At 58.8% G+C, this 24,759-nt stretch overlaps 1 protein-coding gene across 11 annotated transcripts; it reads right to left on the bottom strand.

Annotated features, from left to right (window-relative positions):
• Nucleotides 1–239: 239 nt before the first annotated feature.
• Nucleotides 240–20,104, bottom strand: ADAM11 (ADAM metallopeptidase domain 11). Of its 11 annotated transcripts, none has more exons than XM_036997013.2 (27): nt 19,975–20,103; nt 19,359–19,534; nt 11,565–11,641; nt 11,365–11,431; nt 10,262–10,347; nt 10,102–10,177; nt 9,653–9,719; nt 9,519–9,586; nt 9,096–9,170; nt 8,945–9,016; nt 8,581–8,747; nt 7,963–8,047; nt 7,752–7,842; nt 7,568–7,619; nt 7,063–7,162; nt 6,909–6,980; nt 6,703–6,795; nt 6,260–6,340; nt 5,699–5,749; nt 5,529–5,592; nt 5,200–5,299; nt 4,875–4,994; nt 4,615–4,783; nt 4,410–4,524; nt 4,232–4,322; nt 3,622–3,746; nt 1,047–3,107 (listed from the first exon to the last, which is right to left on the bottom strand). In XM_036997013.2, exons 1-27 carry the CDS (start codon nt 20,033–20,035, stop codon nt 2,719–2,721), a joined length of 2,790 nt encoding a protein of 929 aa, XP_036852908.2. In that variant the 5' UTR covers nt 20,036–20,103; the 3' UTR covers nt 1,047–2,718. The 11 variants fall into 11 exon arrangements, 10 of the variants coding, with proteins under 10 accessions (XP_017526432.1, XP_036852908.2, XP_036852910.2 ...); XM_036997014.2 differs by having other exon boundaries at nt 2,925–3,107; nt 3,468–3,746; XM_017670945.3 differs by having other exon boundaries at nt 2,925–3,107; nt 3,622–3,639.
• Nucleotides 20,105–24,759: the final 4,655 nt, after the last annotated feature.

The following is a 24,759-nucleotide window of genomic DNA, read 5'->3' as shown; positions in this document are numbered from 1 at the left end:
AGTCACAACAGACGGGAACATGAGAATGGGAGACTTAAGGGCAGAAGCAGTGAAGAAAGGTCAAAACAGGGTTTTCCTGCCTTAAGCAGGGAAGACAGGGCAAGCCTAGACTTCAGGTCGTGCTTGGTAGATTTGTGAGTCCAGCCAGGCTGCCGCACCCCCAGCCCAGCGGGAGGAAGCTGTCCACTGTAGGGGAGACTGGACATGCTCCAGATGTCCTGGGGGACTGAGGTGCCAGACCGGGGGGGATCTGTGTCCTCCTCTGCCCGTGAGCCGAGGTGGTCCTGGGAGTGCTGCCAGGAATGAGGACGGGGATGGGACTGTGATCCTCCAGTTGGCTGCTCATTCTCATCAGACCCTCACCCGCTGCTGCTATTTCTTGCTCCCATTATCTCCTATCCTTCCATTCCTTCCTTCCCTGTCCCCACCTCTCTCATCTTATCTTTCCCCTGGACAAACAGGACTTTCAGAGCCAGTGCCTCTAGACCCAGAGCGCTCAGGAGAAGATGGAAATAAGAGGCTCTGGCTCTGCTGGGCCTCCAGCCAGGAGGAGCTCTTAGCTTTGGACCTGCTCAGTCCCTTCCTGCCCCAGGCCCAGCAGAAGGGAGAAAGAGCACATTCTCTGTGGAGGGGCCAAGAACAAGTGCCCTTGGGACCAGATTAGCAGATTTTTCCAGCTTCCTGGGATCTCTAGTGGGGCAAGGAGAGGCTCCTTAGGCTTCAGCCATAAAAGGGAAGTTGGTTCTGCCTTTTGGCAAGTAGCTTTCCTGCTCACCACTGTCTGCTTTGCAGAGGCCAGAGGAGGGCGTTATCTTTGTTGGGAGAGCAGCAGAAGCAGAAGGGCCAGGCCCTCCGCCTAGTCGGGACCTATTTCCTGACTGTGAGTGGACAGCTAGCCCACTTCCTGCCAGCCTCCCAGGCCAGGCCTGGGTGTACACCTCCCAGCTTCAGTGCCCCTGTCACCATGCTCCCTCCAGCACCTGGGAGGGCAACACAGGGCCCCAAGTCAAGTGCAGTCATTTGCAGAAAGGAGAGACACAAGTTGGTATGAGCTCCATGGAGGCCCCAGGACTTGATCTTTAATTGATGTTCCTATCCCTGCCTCCCCACTCTGAGCCCATATGACATATTTACAGGATGTTGTATGGAGCCAGTTCCAGGCCCAGGCCAGCACAGCCCCCGCTCCTCCCTGAGCGCTGCCAGGGTGGGGCTCGAGGATGCAGACAGCTGGGAGCCGAGCGGACTGGTCACAGGAAGTGTCTCGGTCCTCACATCCCCACCCCCACCCCCCATGTGCACACACACACACACACAGACCTGCCTGTGTATGCAGAGATGTTCACACTTGTGCAGATGTAGATTCAAATGCTTGTACCAGATGCACCACCTGTGTATGTGTGTACCACCCAAGGATGCCTTAAAGTACCACAGCAATAGTGCAAAACCCAGCCCTTACCCTCCTGCCCTGGCCCAGCTTGTGGGGCTGGTGGAGCAGGATTGGCCAGAGGGGTACCCCATCCACCCCCTTTGCTTGGGCAGTGCCAGCTGGAACTCAGTATTAAGAACCCCAGTGTGACCACTGTAACCAAAATTGTGTCAATGGGTCTCAGCCCCAGTTTGCCCTGAGGGGTGGTGCAGATCAACAGGAGCCATCTCGTGACTCCTCAAAGATGCCCCAAAAAACACAGGGACTGAAATAGGCAGCTCAAAGGCCCTGGGGCCTTCAGAAGCCCCTGCTGAGTCTAGGTGGGGCATCCCTGGGGAGAGGGGCTCCATTTGTTTGTGGCTTTCATCCATAAGGTAACTTGATCCCCATCTTGCCCCTGCTGGCTGCATGCAGCAGTCAGGAACCAGAGCTCCTCTGTCCCAAGCAAGAGTCCTGAGGGAAGGCCACGGGCAGGACTGTATTGGTGGGAAGGCTGAGGCGTTCTGCCAGACCTCAGCCTGTCTCTCAGGCTGGGCTGCAGTGGGGATCAGAGGGCATAATGGGGAAAACAACTGTAAACTTACTACTCGGCCCTGGAATGAAGGCAAGGAGTAGAATGGAGTTAACAGGGCCTTGAGGACTTTTCTAGAAGCTGAGGATCATACATGAGACCTGCCTTTTCCCACCTCTCTTCACATCACAGGCAAATCCTCCAGGCACTGGGCCTTCCCTACTTGGGAGAGTCCTCCCTGGGAAAACGGCCCAGCCTGGGACCTCTAGGCCATGCCAGGAGGCACCTAAACCCTGAGTCAGCTCCAGAATTACCCTTCTTGAAAGGGGGAAGGTGCCGTTCTATTTCAGGAACTGTATCTAGACCCCCAGATATATGCGTCCTGACAAAGACAGCAGGATGGTCATTTTGGAATTGAAAACATTCTGGGACATGGGGTCACCGTACCTATGACCTAGGCCTTGGGCACGGGACAGGCAGCTTTGGTTTGTATCAGCACTGGTACTTCTCTCCAAGCTCGGCAGGGCTGGATGGAGGGGCAAGCAAGGATGCCCACCCCCACCTGGCTTGGGGAACGTTTGGGTTTAGTGAGAATTCCAGGTGCAATAATCCCAGGAGAAGGCCTTGAGGATGGCCATGCCTCGGTTCCTCCGGCCCCTCCCACAAATGTCAAAACATCCCCACAACTACCCTAACCCCAACACCCCCAAAGTTACATTCATCAGTTAAGATTCATTTAAAAAGTGTAGATGTCAGCCCCCTCTGCCTAAGTCCCAGAGAGCTAAAGCCCTGGTCCCAGCTGCCTGGTTTTGCGGAAGGGCCACCCCAGGCCGTGCCCACTGGGGCCTCCCTCTAGCCCTCCCCGGACCCTTGAGCTGTGGCAGTCTGTGATAATGGAAGCTACATTCACACGGGGAGGGTTGGTGTGTGAGGCCAAAGCCGCATGAGGTGGGGCGAGGGACCATGAGGGAAGCGCCCCAGGCCTGGTCCACCATGGTGGTGTGAAGGTCAGGGCCACAGCCCCCCACCCGTGCCCGTGAGGCCAGGAGTTGAAGGGCTTGGGCCCGGAAGACATGTGCATGGTGCCTCCCTCTGTGGCAGCCTTGAGGTTCAGGGCGGAGACGGGCGCCAGGCTGGAGGGAGGGGAGTGGCACCTAGGCCCCTCCGGACCTGGAACGGAGAGGGGCTGTCAGGGGAGGATATGAGGCAGAGCCCAGAGGGAGAGCCCCCGAGGAAGCCCCGGGAGGTCAGGGCTGGGCCCTTGAGGCAAGTCACAGGTTGGCCAGGGAGGGGATCTGGCAGGAGGTCAGACAGTGGAGACATGGAAGACAAAACAGATGGGACGCTGGGGTAGACCCCCGTCCCAGGGGACGGGCTGCAGGGGACACAGCTCCAGGGTCCACCTGGCCAGGGGTGGTCTGGTCACAGGAAGGGCAGGAGTAAATGGATCAAGGCCTGAGGGGATAGGTAGGCAAGAGGAAGGGGCAAGGGCAGGCTGAGGACTTCCATCCCCGAGTGGGGTTTGCCCACCCCTGCAGTGACAGCAGTGACATCAGGGGTGGAGGAAGCAGCCCCCAGCTCCCCATCAACAGAATGCGAGGTGACAATGAGATGGAGGAGACAGGGACAGCAGGGTGGATGACGTGGCCGGCGTCACACTGCCCCCTGCTGGGTCGGGTCGTACCTTCCCCGGCGGATGTTTCTTCAGGAGCCAAGGAGAGGACAGGCAGAGAGAGAGAGGAAAAGGAGCCATCTGTGACCTTCCACTTCTCTCCGGGAGGGGCCTTCCAGCTCCCATGGTCTAGACCCCTTGCCCCAGAGATGGGCCAGGTCACTAGTGACAGGTCGAGGGAGTGAGACCTGGGTTTGAGTCCTGACTGTGCAGCTGACTCACCATTGGCTCTGTGCCTAAAGTCCCTCCTCTGTACATTGGGGGGTAGGGGTGTTAGACCAGCTCGAGGGTCCCAGAATCGGATGCCCACAGAACACCACAGGCTGGGTGGGGCCTGGGGATGGGGGACACAGGCCGTGTCTCAGGCAGCCTGCTCAGCTCCACTCTGTGGCTGTGCTGGGATGCACTGAGAAACAGGGGGGCCCAATCTTCTCATTTTTCAAGAGAAGCTGGAAATCAGGATTGTTATTGTAAAATCTCCTGGTTTAAAACAAGACTCCTTGGCTGGCTTGGACTGTGATGTGGGAGCTCTGGTTTAGCTAACCTTGCAGCTCCAATAGTCTGGGGTTCTAATAACTCCCCAAGGATGGCGGGGGATGGAGGGAGCATGTGTGTCTCTTACTTAAATCCCCAGCCTGTGCCACCCAGGACGATGGCTGCAACCAGGACAGCCCCTGCGATGGAGCCGATGATGATGTTGGTGCCACTGGGACCTAGGGAGGAGGATGGGGCTTGGTTGGCAGGGCCAGGCTTGGAAAATGGGAAAGCCAGAGCCCCACCTTGGCCAGCACCAGCCTCACCCTTATATCTCTCCGTCTCCCCCGTGGGTGGAGACGTGGGCAGGGGGTTGTGGATACTGCAGTCTTTGCCTGTCCAGTCCGGCTGACAGATGCACTTCCCTTCGTTGCTGCAGACCTAAAGGCCAGGTGGTGGGGCCAGTAGAGGTGAGCAGGGCCTGTTCCCCTCTTGTAAGCCCCTCCCCATCCCTGGCCTCCAGGCACCCACCCCGTGGTGGGAGCAGATCCGACGCTCCCCACTGCCAGGGCAGGTGCTGAAGTTGAAGGCAGAGGCTGGCAGGCAGCGGTGATCCAGGCACAGCATGTTGGGCCCACAGGCTGTCCCATCCTCCACATAGCTCAGGTCTGAGCCATCAGCCAGCTGCACATGGCCACCCCTGGAGAGTGGCACATACCCAACCTAGGCCCTTGCCCCCACCCCCACACAGCTGCAACCTCCCCTTTCCCAGCCACGGTCCCAGCTATCACCTGCAGTCCAGCTCCTTGCCCTGGTGGTAGAAGGTGACACTGCTGATGTCTCCCCCTAGGTCCCCCAGCTGAGGAGCTCCAGAGATGTTGACACAGAGGAGGAAGCCACAGAGCACATCCCTGTTGGGGCAGCATGGAGAAGACAGTTTGACCTAAGACCCAACTGATGAACTCAAATCTGCCCCCTCCCCTCCACCTTGTTTTTCACATATTCTCCCATTGGGACTCACAGACTTGTCCTAGGAGACCTGCTGCCCCATGTCTGAAAAAAACCTTCCCCAGTTCAGGAGCTGGGGAGGCCCAACCAAGAGCCACAGCAACTCACTGTTTATTGCACTGGACCCAGCCTGACCCCTTGCGCCCACAGTTCCCACGCTCTGTTCCTTCCACATTCAGCTTCTCATAGCAGAATCGATCAGCAGCCACTGTAAAATGATGCCAGATGTCACCCCACTCACCCAGAACCCACCCCCCAGGACCTCAGGCCTGAACTTTAAACATTCTGTCCTAGTCCCCAATCTAGCGGGGTCCCTGAGATCCTGGGGAGCCACACATTTGGTGGAGGGCATATACAACCAGAACGTGCTTCCTCCCCAGCCTCTTGACGCTGGGTCCTCCAGCGTCCCCTCTCCCATTCCCGGGCCAAAGACTCACCATGGCCCCAAAGGGCTTGGCACTGGCGGTCCCGGGTTTTGCAGCGACCCCCATAGCACCGGCCCTAACATATAGAGGACAGGGACCAAGACACAGAGTGGTCAAAGTGGAGACAAGAGACTGTACAGAATTAAAGACTCGAAGGGGGAGAAGCTCCCACCCCATCATACCTGTTCATGATCACAGTAGTAACCATCCAGCTTGTGCAGGTTAGGGGGACACTGTGAAGAGAGGGACTGGACTGAGCAGAGCAGCCCCAGGCCGGAGAGCTGAGGCTTGACCCAGAGAGGGGTGAAGGGCTCATGTTACAGGGCTCTTCCGGGTCAGACAGGAGGTGTGGCTCAGAACTCAGACCACGCAGACTGGCAAGTGCCATAGTCTCCCAGTCTCCATTTCCTGCACCTACTTCACAGGACTGGGAGAACTAAATGCCTGGCACGTAGTAAGTCCTTACGAGTTGTTAACTAAAATTATCCACTCTGATCCCAAGCACATACCAGGCAGCGCGCCAGACGCTGGGAACACCAGCCAGACTAAATACTAGTTTAATGACTGAAGGACCAAAGCCAGGAGGCATGAAGAACCCCTTTCTCAGATGTGGAAACAGGCTGATCAGAGCCGGCGACGGCAGAGGGGAGCTGAGGGGCAAGGAGGTCACCCGGCAGAGCCAAACTGATAGGGACAGGAGCTGCCACGCCCGGGGCTCCGCAGCGCGGCGGGATCGGGCGGACCTGGCTCGAGTCTCCGGTGCAGGTCTCCGCGATGTCGCACTCGTTCACGGCCTCTCTGCAGGACACGCCGCGCGGCTCGTACTGAGGAAGGGAGGGAGCGTTCCGGGAAGAACCTGCGTGGCCCCCGCCCGGGCCTGCCCTTCTCGCCTCGCCCGAGCCTGCCCTCCTCGCCCCGCCCGCTTGCCCCGCCCCCCGGCCGGCTCACAGTCCGCCCTTCCCTCCACAGCCCGACAGTTCCCCTCCCACTCTTCGTAGCTCCGCCCTCAACAGACCCGAGCAGACCGCACGGCACGCCCTCCTCTCCCCATTGGCGATTTCTTCACGCCAAACCCGACCCCTCCAGATTCCTCCGCTCCCGCGGCTCCTCCCCCCTGAGTCCCGCCCCTTATTGGTTCCTCCCCAGCGTTTCTCCTGGTCCCGCCCTAGCTGCTGGTACCCCTCACCTTGCAGCGGCGACAGCAGAGCCCGTCGCTGCACATGGCGTCGTGAGTCAGGGTGCATTTCTTGCAACAGTTTCCGCCCGCGCGACCGCACTCCTGAGGGACGCGGGGAGAAGGGGAGGGAGGCGGGCGAACCCTCGCCTTCCCTACCCGCCCTCTCCCTGGCGCCCCCCCCCCGTCCCCACCCGGCGCCCGCACCAGTCGCTCACCTGCGCCGAGCCGCAGTCGCACTCCTCCCCTGCCTCCACGAAGCCGTTCCCGCACTCGGGCGGGTCCAGGAGCTGGACGGGAAAGGGGTGTCCAGAGTCCGGCCAGGGTCCTGCCCAAGCACCACCCCCACGTTCTCTGTCCCGCGGCCTGTACCTTGAGGGGCTTGTTGAAGAGGCAGCTCCCGCCACCCTCCTGCAGAAAATGGTTGTACTCGTCGATGCTGCAGCGTGAGAACTTGCGGGGCAGGTAGAACCTGGGTAGGAGAAAGAGGACGGTGCTTCCGGGTCCTGGCCCGCGACTTCCCCGCCACCTACGCTCTCAAGATTGGGGATGGGATGAACCGGGGCACTCGGTCACCATTTCGAGGAGGATGAAAATCTATGTGCCCGGAGACCATGAGAATCGTCCTGCCTGTCCATCAAGCGACAAAGACCGGAGGACGTCACTCCTGTCCCCTCCCAGAAACCTCAGGACTCTTAACCTCAGTCGGAGGTAAGAGCCCCAAGGAAGAAAGGTGCTTTGGCGGCGCCCAGTGGCAGCAGTACGCACTGCAGTAGAGCTGGGCCTCTGGGGACCCAGGTCCTGCATGCCACCCAGTGCTCGCTCTGGTATTCCCCTCGCCCAAGACCCCTCCTGTAGTTTGTCCCCAAGAACTCACCCAGTGTCCTCCATGATACAGCCCAGCCAGTTGTCCGGACACTTGCAGTCCCCTGAGAGGTGAGTCAGGTGGATATAAGGGGAGGTAGAGGGCCTCCCCAGTCCCATGGATACCCTCTTTACTTCTAGAGCTGCTGGGTGCGGGTCTGGGCTGGTTGTGGGCCACCTGGGGTCTTCATTGATACCTGCCGAGCTCCGGTGTTTATTCCACATCATGCCCAGGTTCTGTCCCAGTGTCTGGGCCAGGGTCACCGCCATGGCCCCCATGTTGTCATACTTGGGGTGAAGAAGATGGAGCAAAAGATGTCTACACCTCTCCAAAAGGCACAGGGCTCAAGCCCTTCGCATCCCCTCTGCCTCCAATTCCCCACCCCAGCCATGCCCCACACTGCTCACCTCATTCACACCCCCACCCCTGGACAGGGAGCAGATGCCCCCCACGTAGGCAGCCCCGCTACTGGTGCTCTGGAAAGTCCTGCCCCTGGAGAGGAGAAGGATGTCAGGAGAACCTCCTGGCCTCCCTCAGTAGCTTCCCGAACTGAGGGGGAGACTGGGGAGCCTCCCACACCAGAGCCCTTCCTTGGGGAGGTGAGCATTGCCCTTTATGTCAACCTACGTAGCCTTCGGGAAGCCCTTTCCCCTCTTAGGTTTCATCTGCCCACAAGCCAGGTTCCTATTAGATCATCTCTAATTGCAGGGACCTTTTATCAGGTTTCTCCCCCCTTGCAGGGTGCTGGGTCCCTGAGGAAGGGATGCTGGGACAGGTTGAAAGGGGAAGAGGGAACAAAAGGGAGGTGATGGGCAGAGGAAGAACACCAGGGGTAGGGAAACGGGGCATCAGTCTAAGATGCAAGGGAAGGTGCCCAGCCTGTTGCAGGTGGCTGGGAGCAGGTGCAAGGTGAGCACAGTCCCCCAGCCCCTGCAAGAGCACCTGGCACAGGGCAGGTATGCAGTAATCTCATGCACTGCAGCAACCAGCAGAGGCTGGCAGGATGCATTGGGTGGGGGACTCACGAGAAGAGGTGGGTGGCATCACTGGGTTCAGGAAGACCCTCTCGCCGGTAGACCATGAGCCGGGCCAGGGTCTCCAGGAGGTCATCCTGCACCTGGATCTTATCCCCATCTGCCCACGTTTCCATGGCAACCAGCACTATACGAGTATTGAGCTGCTCCTTGTACATCTGTGCCCAGAGGGAAGATGAGGAGGGGCTGGAGGATGGGAGTAGGTGTGGGGGGCAGGGCTGCAGGAAGGTCTCACTCTGTCTCTCCGGAAAGTGGGGCTCAGAGGCTGATAGTGCCCTCAAGAACTCACCCCAAGGATGTGTGTAGTGTGTGGGGGGACGTGGTGGGAGAGGGAAGGCAAGGAACAGCTACTCACCACATCTGCCAAGTTCACCACAGATTTGGCAAAGTTGCTGGTGAGGACTACCGACTGTCGCATCTGCTCAAACTAGGAGAGGGGAGAGTGGGCAGAGGGTGAAGCTGCTCCGGCCCCTCCTCCCAGGGTTGCCTCCAGCCTGGGAACTCACCAGCTGGTGGTCATTGATCACGATCAGCTCCACGTACTTCGTCTCACTGTGCACTGTAGGGTGGCCCCGGCGGACCTGGGGGATGGGTGGGCACTTGGAATCAGTCCCCTCCACATCTGGCATTGTGGCCAAGCCATGGACAGACTCGGGGGGCTGGATTCCAGCAGGGACAATGCCAGACCCCCACTGGTGAGGGTCCCATCCCTCCTCAGCCTTAGTAGGAGGGCGGGCAGCCTCGGTTTGTCCACAGTGAGGACGTGTACAGATACTGTATTAGGGGGTTGGGGGGCTTCCTCCCAGACACGGTTCCCTGGCCTCCAGCCACATCAGTTTGAGCCCTTTGCCCCAGCCATGGATGAGGGTGTCCTGCGCTGGACCACAGCCTGAGGTCTCTGCAGCCCGAGGTCTGCGCGGGCCCCGTACCTGCCTTTTCCTTCTCAGCCTCAGGCGGCTCAGAGGAGCAGAACGGGCAGCGGTAGCAAACAGGCAGCCTGGTGGGAGGGGACGAGTGAGGGGGGCACAGCCGTCCCTCCTCAGCCCCACCTTCCCTTCCTTACCTGGTTCCCTGCATTCGAAGGGGACTGGGAGGAGAGGGGTCCGATAAATGAGGTGGGGAAGGGGTCCCTGCAATGAGGGAGAATTAGGTCTTTGGGGGCCAGCCAGGTCTGCTTGGAGCCCGCTTGGGGGACAGCTCCAGTCCTCCCCTCCCCCGCCCCACAGTGACACAGAACTGGCCGGGGCTCCCAGGTCGGATCTCATCACCCAGATGCTCAGATTCCGGGGTCAAGACCTGGGAGCCCCCTGAGAGGCAGGGGCAAAGACACTGGAGCCCAATGGGAGGTTACTCGGGGGACAGAGGGGACATTGGAGCTGGGGGCACCGAGGTAGGCAACCAGAGCTGGGGTCACTGAAGAGGGCAGTGAGGCTGAGGTTACCAAGGGAGAAGGCAGTGACAGCCATTGGGACAAGCCAACAAGTGTGGCAGAAGGGACCACATGGGGCTCACCTGGGGGGCTTCCCGAGGCCTGGCCATCTCTCGGGGTTCCATGATGTAGGTGAAGTTCCCGTCAGAGAAGACCCCACTGCAGAGAGAGAGGTGCAGCTCCCCACCGTCCCCAGGGCCGGGCTTGAGGCTTCCCCAGTACCCAGGCCCTCCTCATACTCACTGCAGCCCCTGGCAGGTGGAGATGGCGGCGAAGGAGTGAGGGCTCCCCCGGAGCCTCCCCTGGTAGTAGCAGTGGTCTCCAGCCCCCTGGAAGAGCAGCGGAACATGAGCGGACATGCCCCCACCCTGCGCAAGGCCAGGAGGATGGCTGGGCACACTGAAGCTGCCCCGTGTGCAGGTGACTGTAGCCCCAGTACACCTGGACCTGTGGAGCCTGGCTCTACTCTGTGCTCCTAGTTTGCTGTTTCCCCCTGGGCAAGTTCCTAGCCTTCTCTGGGCTTCCTGCCCCTCACCTATAAAATGAGGAGGGTGGAGTATCTCAGTGGTTCTTACCCAATTGCTGGGGCTGGTGCAGGGATCACAGACTCCTTTGAGCAGAACGGCTGACATTCACACAGCATCTACTGTGTGCCAGGCACTGTGGTAAGCACTTACCATAGATCACCTCACTTAATCAGGTGAAAGCTCTGGACTCACTCCCAACATGCACACACAATTTCACACATAGTGTGTTCACAGACACACTGCCTCCATGGGCCTCCCCGGGACGGGCAGTTTGTGGCCGAGGAAGTGAACAGCATGTGTCCTGGCGGGACTCACAGGTCAGAGGGGACCAGCACCCCCTCCCTGCTTCCTGCAGAGTTACTTGTGCTCCAGTTACTGAGCAGCCTGGGGTGGGGGAATGCTATTTATAGACATTCATCTTTGCTTAGGCCCCTGGGCCTCCAGGGCTGGGACCCTAGTGTTCTGGGCAGCCAGGAATTCCCAGGACTTTGGTTCTGAGCGAGAGGCATTTCCCCAACATCCCCCTCCCAGAGAGTCTGGGCATGGGGTAGTGAGGGCCCTTGAATGCCTCCATGCCAGGCAGTGGGGCTGAATGGGAGTCAGACCCCCAGTGCCGCGAGGGGAGCTCAAGCTCTATGTCATTCAACATGCCACCCCAGCTCTGACCCTGACCCTCAGAGCTTCCAAAGTGGGGAGAGACAGAGCGTCCCCAGGGGCTGGGCCCGTCCCAAGTATAGAGAATACCCTGGACCCCATCTCCACCAGCCCCCTGTCCCTTCCTTCCACCTTCCTTGTGCCCTCCCAACTGAAGGCACTCACCGTGCTGAGCTGGGTCGTCCCCTCCCGACTGAAATGGCGCTCCACATATTGTGAGGAGAGCAGGTGACTGAAGGAGTCAGCAGGAGGAAGGAGGGGGTCACTTGGGGCCTGTCCCAGCCCAGCCCCCAGCCAGCCAAGTCCAGGCCACTCCTTGCCCACCCACCTGCTGCCCTTCCTCCCAGGTTCCAGACCACACTCACTGGTTCAGCTCCAGGTCCAGAATGAAGTTTGAGTTGAAGGCTGGGATGATGAAACTCACCTGGGCCAGGTGGACAGGCTAGGGGCAGAGGAAGGGCAGAGGGCGAGTCAACGAGGGGAGGCCTGAAGGTGGGAATTGGGGAAACCCAGAATGGGGAGTAGCCCTGGGGAGGGGATGGCCCAACCCAGCAGCTGAGGGGACCATTGATTGGTGGGGGGTGGTTGGGGGGTGGCAGTGGAGATACCTCGTAGAAACTCACTTTACTCTAAGACGCTGCTCCTTTCCTGGGGGTGGGGGCAGGAGTGGGCATCCCTGGGCACAGCCTACCCACTCTCTGAGCCAGGGGGGTGAGCAATGTAGGGCACAGGTGCCAGCCCAGCCTCCCTGGTGTAGGCGCCTCCTTGGGGCCCATCTACGGGAGCGGCAGGGTCAGAGAGAAGTAGTTCAGCCTGCCCACCGCCCCATGCCTGGCCCTCTCTTCTGTTGGCAGGGCCAACAACACCCTCACAGGGACTAAAGGGAGGCCCCCAGAAGTATGGGAGAGGGGCAAGAAGGAGGGAGTGCAGTGTGACCCCTCAGGCCCTGCTGAAGCAGGCCCTTCCCTTCCTGGCCCCCAGTCTCAGTTTACGGAGGAGGCCTCAGACTCTGCAGACAGGGGTAGATGGGTTGGAATTGATCGCAGGGACCCTGGAAGCTGGGGTGATGGACAGATGCCATCCTGTGAGGAGGAAAGAACTTGGCTCCTCTACCCCCAAGTCCATTGCCCTCTGCCTTGCCCAAAGCAGCTCATCTTTAATATTTCAATCCCATGGTTAATTTTTAAACACAGAAGTTTTCCTGATAAATTTTTCAGAGGGGCCTTTGCAGTGGGACTGGGAGGCTCCGGGTTGTCATGGCAACGCACCAGCCTGAGCAAGAGGGCTGCCCACCCAGGCCGGCGCCCAGCTCCCCCTGGGGGCAGGGACTCCAGACCTGAAGCTCGTGTGCCTGGAGGGAGAGCGACCCCAAGAGAAGAAGGGGCAGGAGGGTCTGGGCTGAGGGAGAGTCAGCTTTCTGGGCTCTGTGTCCCCAACCCCAAGCTTCAGGTTTTACAAAAGATCTGGAAACACAGAAAAGGTGTGAGAGGGGCTGGAGCCTTCCTCCTGCCCCAGGTCCATATAAGAAATCTAGACCCCAGCTAAGGGTCCCATCACTGGGCTTTCATTTGCTGCCTTTTTTTTGCATGGAGTAGGTCATGGGATGGAAGGGAGCCCTGATGTCAAGATATCCCATATCCTCATCAGCCACCTGTATTTCTAATTTTTGCTGAGCACTTATGTGCCAGGCACCGTTCTAAATACTTCACAAGTATTACCATATTTGATCTTCACAACAACCCAGTGGGATAGATGCTACTGTTATCCTCGTGTGATGGTGAGACAGGCACAGAGAGGCTAATTAACTTGCCCAAGGCCACACAGCTAAGAAGTAGTGGAGCTGGGATTCAAGCCTAGGAAACCAGCTTCCAAGGCCTTGTCACCCCAAAGATGAGGTAAGATGAAATGGCCCAATGTCCATCACAGTTCCTGGAAGTAGGGTGAGGCAGAGTGAAGGGCTGGAGCCTGGGTAGTCAGCTCTCGGAGTCCCAAGGACACCGACTCACCCCTTCCCAGGCTGACTGAGGCTCCAAGCTCCATCCCGAGCCTGAGAGTGTTGCTCAGGCCCGAAACAGAAAGTCAAGGACAAGGAGTCACTGCTTCCTTGCCCCAGCTTGGCCTGGACCATCTCTGCTGTCCCCCAGCACCTGAGCCTGCACCAGTCCTAAGCCCCACTCCCACCCCTGCCCCCACCCCCACCGGCCTGGATGAGCTGGTCCTCCCCTCCTGGGCTTAGGCATTCTCTGCCTCTCCCTCCCCCACCCCTGTCGGGCCATCCCTGCCTGGACCACCTCTAAGTCGCCTGCCCTCGTGTCTGTTCCTGCTTGTTCTTTTTGGCCCCCAGTGATGAGCCCCTATCCCCACCTCCACACTCGCCACCCAGAGGAGCTGCCTATCCAAGCCCCTTGTCCTCAGTCCATTCTCTTAGGCTGTGCAGCCTCAGGGACGATTCAGCAACCTCTCCGAGCCTCAAATTTTCCCACCGAAAATGGTAGATGAGCCCAGATGCACGGCTGTGAGGTTGGCTTGTATGGCAGGGGTCGCCCCAGGCCTAGAGGGTTCCTGCAGTCGGCCCTGGTGCTTGCAGAACTGCGCCTACTCGGAAAGTCAGCAAGCTAACTCACCTGGACTCTCCCCTCTCTGCACAGACCAAGCTGCCCCCACCCTGGGGAAAGCCGGGACTAATGCTGGAGCAGAGACCAGATCCTCTGTCCCTTCCACTTCCTGCAGCCTGCGAAGGCCTCATCGCCTTCCCCGTCTGCTGAGGCCTATCTGTGGGGCTGTGTTGCCCTCTTCCCTGGCAGGAGACTGGGCTCAGGCCAGCTGAGACCCTGCCACTGAGCAAGGGCAGCTGCTGGGGCTGGGGCCTGGGCTGGAAGCAGGCCCAGGAGGGGTTGGGGGAGCCACCAAAGGCTGTGGAAGGAAGAGGAAGGAAACCCGAGAGCTGGGAAGCTTTGCCTGGCCTGGCCCAATACAGGGGACACAGAGGGCAACTCCTGTCTGAAGGAAAAGGATCGGTCAGACCCACCTCAGGCCCCAGGGTCTCCCAACCTCAGGAACCTGGGAGAGGGTCCTGCTGGCACCAGAGTCCTAAGTCTCCAGTCAAGCTTTCAGCCCATGTCCTGTTACAGCCACTCCTTGCCTGGCTTGCCTCCTGCCCCTGATGTGCCCCTGACCTCTTCCACTGTCCCTCAGCCCCTCCCTGGGGAGCCCCTTTGGTCTCCTGTCACCTCCCTCCCCTGAGCCCAGCTCAGCGCTGCTGGTGAGCAGCTGGCCAGCCCTCGACCCAGTGCCCTGCTCTCGCCTCTTTCTCCCCGGCCATCCGGCTCTCAGGTGCCCAGGTTCATTTGATCTCAACCCACCCAGGCTGTCTGGTGCTCATTTTACAGCCGCCAAGACAAGGCTCAGGGAGAGACACTTGGAGGTGACCAGCCCAGGGCCACAGGGGGAGGCGTGCATCAAGTCTCACCCTTGGGCTGGAGTTCGTGTCCGCCGTGGCAGCTGTGGCCACCTGGCTAGGGTGACCATGCTTCCCTGTTGCTGGCCTATCCACTCCCCAGGCACCTGTTTATGCCCCACTATCAGGCCCAACCAAATACAGGGGGCAGAGGGAAGGAGACAGAGGTCCCACTGAAGTCCCGAACCACAAATGCAGGTGCCAGACCTACAGAATCACAGTCTTGGGAAGGGGGAGACTAAGGATCTTTAGAGTTCCCAGATGCCCCAGAAAATTAAAATGTCCAGGCACTGCCCCTCAGTCACCCCAAATCCCTCCTCCCAAACTAATCTCTCCCCTGACCTTCTCTTCCTCACCCTCTCTGCAAAGCCTGTACCCACCATCCAACACAGGGCTTTGGCCTCTATTCCTGGGCCTTTAAACACAAAGTTCTTGGCATCTATTTCTCTGATCCCTGATTCAACTTTTCCCTGGGCAGCCTTTAGTCCCCTGGAAAGAGGGCTGTGGCAACCTTCTGTGGAATGGAAAGGCATCAGAAGGCCTGAGCGAGCTGATTAAAGTCTCTCAGCCTCAGTTTCCCCATTGGTAAAATGGGGTGGTGAAGATAAGATGAAAGCCCTTTTTAAAGTGTTCTATCACAAGAATCAGTACTAGCAATAATAAATGAAGAAGGAAGTGTAGGTGTTCCAGCTGAACAGGGCTTTGACGAAATGGATAAACTGCATGGGCTGGGTGGAGGAGCCTGGGTGGAGTAGGGAGGAGCCAGAGAGGCACGGACCCCACCTGGGAGAAATCCCCTCCCATGTTCCCCAGGATGCACCAAGCCTCCACTTAGCAGGGCAGCAAGAGTTCCAGATAGTGAGAACAGTTGGATGAATTTCCGATAATGGGATTTGACCTGAATTTTTGAGGACAGAGTCACTTCCTTACAGGGTCATTAGTCCCTCTGGGGACAGACTCTGGGCAGCTGGATCCCTCTAGGTAGCCAGGAAGGTGATTAGGTTAGGCCAAGCCTACAGGACAGAGTGGGAAGGACTCAAGATTCCTGTTCTCATTGTCCCCACCACCATCACCCCCGGAGCCTGACAGGTAATCCCCAAATGCCCTGCTCCTGTGTGTGACACCCAGCCCTCACGCCAGCACTAACTGTCCTGCACCCTGGCCCTGACGCTCAGGAGGGAGGGCAAGCCTCACAGACGCTGAGCATCTGCTCTTGCCCGATCCCAGGCAGGACACCTGATGTACATCTCCTGTAATCCTCACAGTAGTTTGGGCATAGTGGAAACTCCTATGGCTTTATGGATGAGGAGGGTGGGCTTCAGCAGGCTGCTGCAGCTTGCCCCAGTCAGTTGGTCAGAAGCAGTAGAGCCGGGACCCACCAAGGCTGTCTTGCTCCACATACAGCCTCTCAGACCCAAGTTTAGCCTCCTGTGTGAACTCTCCCTCTACTAGATGTCATGGCAGGGCTCACAACCCTCCCTGGAGCAAGATGGGCTCAGCACCAATCCTAGTTCTGGCTTCCGGTCACCAGTCCCTTCCCAGGCCCCCGCCTGCCTCTGATCCCAGAACAGAGCTGCAACTTTGGCTGCACAGACCACAGTGTGGCCTTGGCCTGGGTGGGGCACTACGGCCCCAGGCACAGACCCTGTAGCTCTTTGTGACTGTCATCTTGCAAAGGTTGGGGACTGAGCCTTGCCCAATTGTCCGCCAGCCCTCTGCAGCAAGAAAACACAAACACTTGAGCAGACAGCAGCCCAGGTCTTCCAGGGTGGCATTTGCAGTAAGTGCTGGGCTGGGCAGCTCAGCCCAGTGATGGGCTCCCCTCCCCCAGGTTGCTCAGAGGAGCATCTGCCTGTCTCTTGGGCCTTGGACCCCCTACACACCCATCCTGTTCACTTCCCCACACCTTGCCCTTTTCTTGGTCTAGGTTTCCCCAAGGGGCAGGAAGCTTTGTGTGGATTAGAGAAAGTCTCCTCAGAACACATACAGCCTCATAGGCCTGCAGATTTCATTCAGCCCACTTGCCCAGACTACCTGCAGTGAACAACCAACCCAACTGTACACGGCAGCCCTCCTTTGTCTCTGGCTTCAACCCTCAGCTGCAGGCTCTCTGTGTCCACCAGTTTCTGCACCTCCAGAAGCTCCCCCACCCCTCTGGGCCTCAGGCCCAGCAAGCTTCCAGACTGGACAGAAATTCGGCAAAGAGAGAAAGGGTCCCTGTGTCCCTCTTTACTATACTCCTGAGCAAAAGAAAGGCAGGTTTGGAGTGTAGCTCCAGGTATCAGTCTTTACTTGGCTACTTGTGGGTGAGGCTGAGATGAATGGTATGACCATCCTGATTTTAGGTATCAGGGATCTAGGGCTCAGAAAGGTGTGACCAGCCCATGGCCAGAGCAAGTTAGCACCCAAGGCTCCACCATCTGAGCCCTGTCAGCCAGCACATGCCCCCAGACTTGCCACATGACCCACAGCAGATGGAGATCTTGCTGGTGATCCAACATCTCGCTTTGCCTGAGGTCCCAAACCAATGCTATAACTTCGAACAAGGCCCAGCAGCTCCGAGCTGGGGCACTTCCTGTTGGGACACAGGCTGACCCTGCATGGCTCCGGGTCCCTAGGCCAGAAGAGCTCCAGGGAGAAATGCCAGGTAGGAGGCAGAGGGTGCAGTATCTCCTGGCCAGGGGGAAATATTCTGAACATGTCTTTTTGTTTCCCTTGGAGACAGAATGGTGCAGTGGTAAGTATCTGGTCTTGGAGAAGACATCCCCCCTGCTTAAGATCTAATTGATTTTAAGCAAGTTACTCAATCTCTCTGAGCCTCGCTTTGCTCATCTGCAAAGTGGGAAGACAGAGGTTACCGCCTTACAGAGTTGTGAGAACTCCATGTCAGGGGAAACTGAGGTAGAAATAAGGCAGGGTTATGAGTAAGTCCCTTCGGGAGGCTGCAGTGAGGTACCTGGGAAGGCTCAATCTCAGAGAGGCCCCCTGCACTGCTGGAAGTGACCGTGGCCCCACAGATCCACAGAACCCCCCACTCCCACCCCCACCCCCTCAGACCCCCTTTGGTTAGATTCAGATTCAGTCACACACATGCTACCCAGCAAAATGACACCCAAAGAGACTCCTCCATCCTCTGCATACTCAGCACATGCAGTCTGACTGCATTCTCTCAATTTCCAGCACAGCACAGGCACCATGTACCCCAGGGCCTCCCAACTGTCTTTCTGCTCAGCAAGGACTAGGCTAAGAACCCCATTCTGCATCTCTACCCAGCCCCCACTGTGGTATCACCGCATTCTCCTGTCTGTACATCCCCTAAAGCACCAGCCAGGAGGCCCAGCAGATGGGCTGGCAGTCAACTCCTAGCCAGCAAAGCCTTGGGGTGAACAGTTCTCAGTGTGGGGACACCAAGGAAAAAAGCCAGACTAAGGACCAAATGCCATCCCTGGCCTGGGACCATCCTTACTCCCCATCTACCACCTCCCAGGGATCCTCCGCAGGTGCTGAGGGCAGCCTCCACCCGCATCACTCCCCCTCCTCCCCCCTCCTCTCCCTGCTCCCCCTGCCCCTCCCCAACTCCCACCGCATCCAGGCCTGCCTGTTCAGGCCCATTAAATAACCCCCTCCCCTCGCTGCACTACTCTGAGTGATGGTCCATCTATTATGCATGCTGCCTTCCTGCTCCATTCCATTTCCCGAGTATCCCCCCCTGCACCCCCCAGCCCTCTCCACCCCCCCTAAGGGCTTTTAACCAAGTACATTAGGCAGGGCCAGATGCCAATCTGACAGATGTCCGTAATGTTAGCCTCCGTTTCCCCCCTTCCTCCCTCTGCCCAGCCCAATTTACCTCCCACCACTCCCAGCTGCCAAAACTTCCCAGACCTCAGTTGGACCTTCCTCTGAGTCTCCTCTACATCTCCTGTTTCTGCCAGGCCTTCACCATCCCGTCCTCCACCGCCCCCATCGGCCTGGCTAACTTTCAGCTTCCAGCTCCTGGAGAGCTGAGGCATGCTGAATGAATGAATATTCCATCTGGGTGATTATTATTCACATGATATTAATTAATTATTAATTGCAATTAATCTCCTTCATTCCTAACCTTCCTCTGGGAGACAGGAGGGGCCTGGCAGCTGAAAAGGACAAGGGGCGGGTAGAACTGGCATTTGTCGGTAAGCTTGGGGCCTCAAACCTTTTTTCAAGGCTCCACCCTCAGCGAGGAGAGGAAGGAGAACAAAAGCCTATCAGTGCAGAGGGGTAAACTGAGGCAGAAGCAAGCACTAAGCTGTTCTAAGAAAGCTCACTGAGGGTAGCTGTGGTGACAGGAGTCCTAGTCCCTGACTGGACTCTTAGCTGCTTTTCCCTGCCCCCAACTGCCCTGCCGAGCCCCATCTGGAGCACAGTTGCCTGCTTTGGCAAGAGGAGTAGGGGCAGGTAGGATGACCCTGGCTGGACTGGGCTCTGGGCATTCCAGTGTCCAGGGGGGCAGGGGATTCCCAAGATGATGGGAGGGAGCCTGGAGTGAGGCAGGTTGGTGCTCCCCATTAGCAGGTTCCAGCGCCCACCTGGTATAGGCCACTGTACAGAAGGGGAAGTTTCCAGAGCCAACTGCTGGGGAAGTGCCTAAACCCGTGGCCTCCCGTGGGCTCTAAGGCTTGCTTCAGCCTCTCCACCCCCCAGCATTTCACTACCCAGCCCTACTCACCGGACCCCCAGGGGGCTCCTGGCGGACCCTGGTGTCCAACTGCTGCTTTCGGACCTCTCCCCCGGAGCTCTCCACCACCAGACGGCTGGGCTCTGTGACTTCAGGGGCTCGCGGGCCCCCAAACTGGGGTGAAACTCGCCAGTGCAGAGCTTCGGCAGGACCCCGGGTCCCAAGACCTACGGAGACAAGGCCATAGCTGCAAGCAGTTGCCCACCGAGGGGCAGGAGATTTGGGAGTGGGTGGGCACGCCCCATCCCCCACTCTGGTGTGGCCCTTGGAGCCCTGGGGGGACTTGGGTGGGAGGATCTGATGCCCTGCAGAGGAAGAGCTAGATGGGGAGGGCGTCAGGAGCTTCACTGGCCGACCGTCACGACTGCCCCGCCAAACCCGCAGAGACCTGCGGAGTCCGCCGGCCAGCAGCAGGGGGTGGCCGTGGTGGGGCGGGCCAGATGGGGACAGGTGGGTGCACCTCCGTCCTCTCTCGCTCCCCACCCTCCCGCGCTCTGGACCGCCTGTCACCCCTAGCACTGCAGGAAAATGTGGCTGCAGCGGAAACCTCCGCAAAACGCGGGGCGGGGGCAGGGAGGGGGCGCCGGGCGGAACGGGGGTCACTCACCGGGCTGGGGGAGCAGCTGCAGCAGGAGCGCCGCGAACGCCCAGCGCCGCAGCCGCCTCATGGTTCGCTCATAATCCTCCGGGTCCGGGGGCTGCGGCTGCGAGCGGCGCGGCGCCGCGCGGGGAGGGGCGGGGGCGGGCGGCGCGGCTGCGGGAGCCGCGGGGGTGGGGGGGCGCGCGCTGGCGGCGGCGGGGTGGGCTCCCGGCTCAGCGCTCTCCGGCCACGGCCATCCCGGCGGGGCGGCGGGCCGGGTTAAGAGGCGGACGGCGAGCACGTGAGACCAGGGCCCGCCCCTGACCCCCGCAGCCCCCCCCAAGCCGGGCAGAGCTGGGGCCACCGCGACGGGAGGACAAAAGAGGCGCCGCCCGGGACCGGCCTTCTCGCAGCTCCTCGGTCCCCTTCGCAGGTGCGGGGCTGGGCGCCCCATGCCTGTCCCGCGGCCCCCTTCTCAGCCACCCCTCGCTCGGGGAGCTCTGAGGATCCGCAGATTTGGAGGGAGAAGACAGGGTACAGCAGAACCCCTGGGCTCTGACCCGGTGACGCCTGTCTGGGAACCAGAGCGACTGAGGTGCGGGGGCGTGGCTGCCCAGCTTGGGTTCCCCGCCGCGGCGTGGTACCCAAGAGGGTCCTTCTCTGGACCTGGCCCGTGCGCCGGGTCGACTGAAGGCTGTCGGAGTTGGGAAGTTAGGGGGACAGGGCCTGGACGGAGGACAGAGGTTGGTTTGGCTAATGGCCCGCTCCGCGCCCCTGGGATCTCTGACCAACCCGCGGTGGAGGAGTTCACTGCTGGAGTCCTGGGTACAGACCCCCTTCCATCAAGCAGGTTCCCTCTTCTCCCGTCCAACCATACCTCTGTCTCTACGAGGGCTTCAGGGATTGCTGTCACCTGAGCCACCAGAAGGGGTTGGTCCACTCCCTTTGGGCTTCTGAGTCCACACAGGGCACCCCAATCCTTCCCTCTAAATGTAACATAAACTAGCCAGGTCATTTACATTGGCCCCATTCCTGCCAATCCCTTGCCAGCCTAAGTTGAGGGGCAGAAGACATCTCTGGAGCCCCCTGTTTCCCCTCTCTGGCCAGACTAGGTTGCCTGTCTTCTGCAAACCACATGACCTCCCCACCTCTTTCTCCATTTGTGCCCCCCCTAAGCCCAGCTCCTGGGCTCCCGGGCAAGATGGGTCCCTACTAGGATCTGGGATCTCTGATCTGTACTAGGGATCCCAAGAGCCAGAGACCTGAGATGGGTGGGGGTGGGTGATAAGGCCAGAGCATCCTTGCACCCACACTGGGAAGCTACAGGTCACTGAGGAGCAGGAATGGAGGCAGGAAACCCCTTCCAGGGTCCTGTGTTTCCTCAGCGACCCAGGACTTCTGCCGGGGATGAGGAAGCTGCCTCTGGCTCGTGACAGCACCACTCAGCTCTATTTTGGGTCCAGGAGAGGTGAGAAGGCGATTTCCCGGGAGGCGTTGACATCAATGCTGGGCATGGGTGACTCCTCCCCCAACCCTGAACCCCAGCCACCTGCCGCCCTAGACCCAGATGCTCAGTAAGCTGAGCCAATTGCTCCTTCACTCTGGAGACATCTTGGAAACCTTTTCCAAGGTGTAAGGTGAAGGGGCTCCTGGGAATGATGACCTACTATAGGACATTCCCTGGAAACCCACAATTACCCAAGGGGAGATTGCACTCCTCATTTCAGAGGTGGGGAAACGGAGGCTCCAAGAGGCTGCATATGCTTCCCAATGTCACATATTTGGTCAGTGGGAGGTGCACCCCAAACTCCAAGGCCCCACTATTCTCTGGCCCCTCTATTGCCCCCTTTGCCTTCCATCTGAGACCTAGAGGGGACTGGTCCTTCTGGTCCCTCTCTCTCACCCTCCAGCTCTGTGTGGCACCCCCGCACCATCAGGGTAAGTCTGTCCTGTCCACCAGCGCCATGTTCCAGGGCCACATTAGTGAGCCCTAATCCAGGGTGCCTCCCAAAAGGGTAGGTAGGGTTTGTTATTTCACAGTGGAGGGCCCTGGGCCTGGGGCAGTCTGGATCCTTGCCCCCAGCACGCCCAAGACCACATGGCAAGCACAGTCTGTAGTCTGGGCCTCCTCGGCCGAGGCATGTTCCTATCACTTCTGTGAGCCTGGCTCCTTGGGCCTCCTGTTGGGAAGACGTTCCTCACCTCTGGAGTGACTCCTCTCTGGTGGCAACCTGGGCCAGCTCCAGTTGGGGCTCAATCGTATGGCCCCTCAGCCCCAAGCAGTCCCTTATTTCCCTGCGTTCCTCCGCTCAAGCAGGCCCAGCTGGACAGCGGGACTCTCCCTGACCACACTCCACTGCCCAGTCTGAGGGCCGCCTCTGCATCTTGTCCTCTGTGTCAGCTTGGCTGCAAGTGTGTGCCTTTTCCATGCAGGAAGCTTGCTTCAGTCTCCCTCACCTGAGGTCTGGAGCTGTGGAGACAGGCTCTCCTCAAACCGGAGGCTCTGTGTCGTCTTGATGCCACCCTCTGGGTCACTCCTGCTGAGAGAACTGTTAGGCTCTGGCCCCCACCTCTAGCCTCCCCCTTGGGAGCCCCCCTCAGGAGGTTTGGGGCCCCCTCCTCCCACAGTCCTTGCTGCCCTTCAGCCAGCTCTTCCCTCAAATTTTCCAGCATAGGGTCCAAGCTGGGTTGATGGGGCCAAGACCTAGTGACAGCAGCTGCAGGTAAGGGAGGGGTGTTGGCTGCCTTCAGCCCTGGGGTGGCATAATGGGTGAGGATCCCTGCCAACAGATGCCGTTCAGGCCCTGTGCCCAGTCTGCGAGGCCTGCAGCAGAGACCACACCAGGCAAGAAGGGTAGTGTGATGGGTAAGAGCAGGACTCAGGGGTCCCAACCCTGTTTCATTGCTGTGTGACCATGAGCAAGTCCCCAGCCCCTCTGAGCCCATTGCCTCATCATCTGTGAAAAGGTGGTTAGAAAAGCCCACCCTCACAGTGCTGCTGGGGGATAAATGGGCAGGCGAGCCTCCAGCGCTCAGGGCAGTGCCTGGTGCACAGAGGGGGCTCACTCAACCTGGGCTCGCACTGCAATCCTTAAGGTGCTGAGAAAACCAGCTTCCTGGACCTCGTCTAATAACCAAGGGACTCATTTATAGCTGCCCCCCGCCTCCCCACTGCCCAGCACATGGAGACTGTGTGTGTCATCTGGTGTTGAAGGGTGGGGAGCGTGGAAATGCCCACAGCATTGCACAGGAAGTTCTTTCTGCTTCCTCCCTGATTCTAGCCCAGCGCTCTGTCCGTTCCACCAGAGAGGACCACTCAGACCATCTGAATAGCCCTCTGTGGGAAGCCTTGTGCTCCTCTGTCTTCATTGTCCAAGTAACCCCTTCTTCAATCTCTGAAGTTTGGAGGCCTCCCCTTAGGGAGGAGTTGGAATTTTATAGGGCACAGATCTAGCCTTACCCCCCAGGGCCCAATATGCTATTCAGGGGGGTGCAACACCCACCCCACTGGACTTTTTCTTCTGTGAAAGGGCTCCTGGAGTTCTGGGGGAACCAGTTGTTGGAAAGCAGGGGGTTGTCTCACAGAGCCTCTTCACAGCTTCATCCACAAATTTACACTGGAGATGGGGATGCAGTAAAGGGGTGCCTGCTGAGGTGGGAGGTTAGTGAAAATGAGCTCTATTGAAGTGTCAGGAGGCAGGTCAAGGGTGTGTATGGTGGGGTGATCAAGTCAGCTGAGCGTTTATAAAGCACCAAGTTCTGTGTCAAGCACCTACCAATGTATCTAATTCAGTTATTGCAACTTCCTAGTGAGGTGACAACTAGAATTACCTCCATTTTCCAGATTATGAAAACAGTTTTAGGTGTTTGCCAAAGGTCACAGAGTTAGCGGTAGGATCAGATTTGAACTCAGGCCTGTGTGGCCTGAAGGCTTACACTACAGGGTTCATGGAGAACATGAGGCATTCTTGCTGTCAGTGAGGGGTAATCCAGGATCAATCTGGCTGGATTGAGCTGGAGGTGGGGGTGGGGCGAGGGAGGTGGGGTGGCTGTAAGGGGAGGATGGCCAGCAGGGAGGGTGACCTGAGACTGGTTGGGGTGACTGAGAGGCAGCAGTTATGGCTAGGTGGAAAGGGGGAGCCAGCCTCAGACAGACAGATGGGCTCCTAGGGAAGGTGATCTGAGGCGGTGGTGGCAGGACAGAAGGGATGCAAGGGGTTATTGGTGGGCACGGTATTTATCGTGGGAAGGAAGCACCCTTGAAGTCATCTCATCCACTCATCTTACTTGGAGATGAGGAAGCAGAGGCCTAGTGCAGTACCAGTGCAGAAGAGGGACTCGCTTAAAGTCACACAGGGTTGGAGGTACTGCTGGACCTCCCGCCTTCCCACCTAGCACAGGTGAAGATTAGAATTCAGAAGGGATCCAGGGTTGGAGCTACCAATTTAGGTCACCTGTGCAGAGGTGAATGAACCAGGGCACAGAGGAGAGGACAAAAGTCCTAGGCCCACATCTGGGGGAGCAGGGAGGCCTGGAGGGCTAGTTAGGGTTCTAGGAGCCATCTGAGGGCAGAGAGAGGGCTTGCTGAGTAAGTACGTGTGGTGGAGGAGGGAGGGAAGTGGTCTAATGTGGGGGTCACTGGGAGCAGGGGAGCCCGGTTTCAAGAAGGTGGAAAAAGAAAAGGAACCTGCTCTTGGTAATTACCAGCTAGCTCCCCAGTAACCTTGGAACAGACAACCCGTGGAGTGGTTCAGGCCGAGCCACTGCTGCTTGGAAGGGCAAGGAGATGCAGACAGGGAGGCAGCGGTCTGG

Source organism: Manis javanica, chromosome 4 (genome assembly GCF_040802235.1).
Source record: "Manis javanica isolate MJ-LG chromosome 4, MJ_LKY, whole genome shotgun sequence".
NCBI classification, from domain to species: Eukaryota; Metazoa; Chordata; class Mammalia; order Pholidota; family Manidae; genus Manis; species Manis javanica.
Note: the sequence above shows the minus strand (reverse complement) of the source record. Positions and strands in the feature narration are given on the sequence as shown.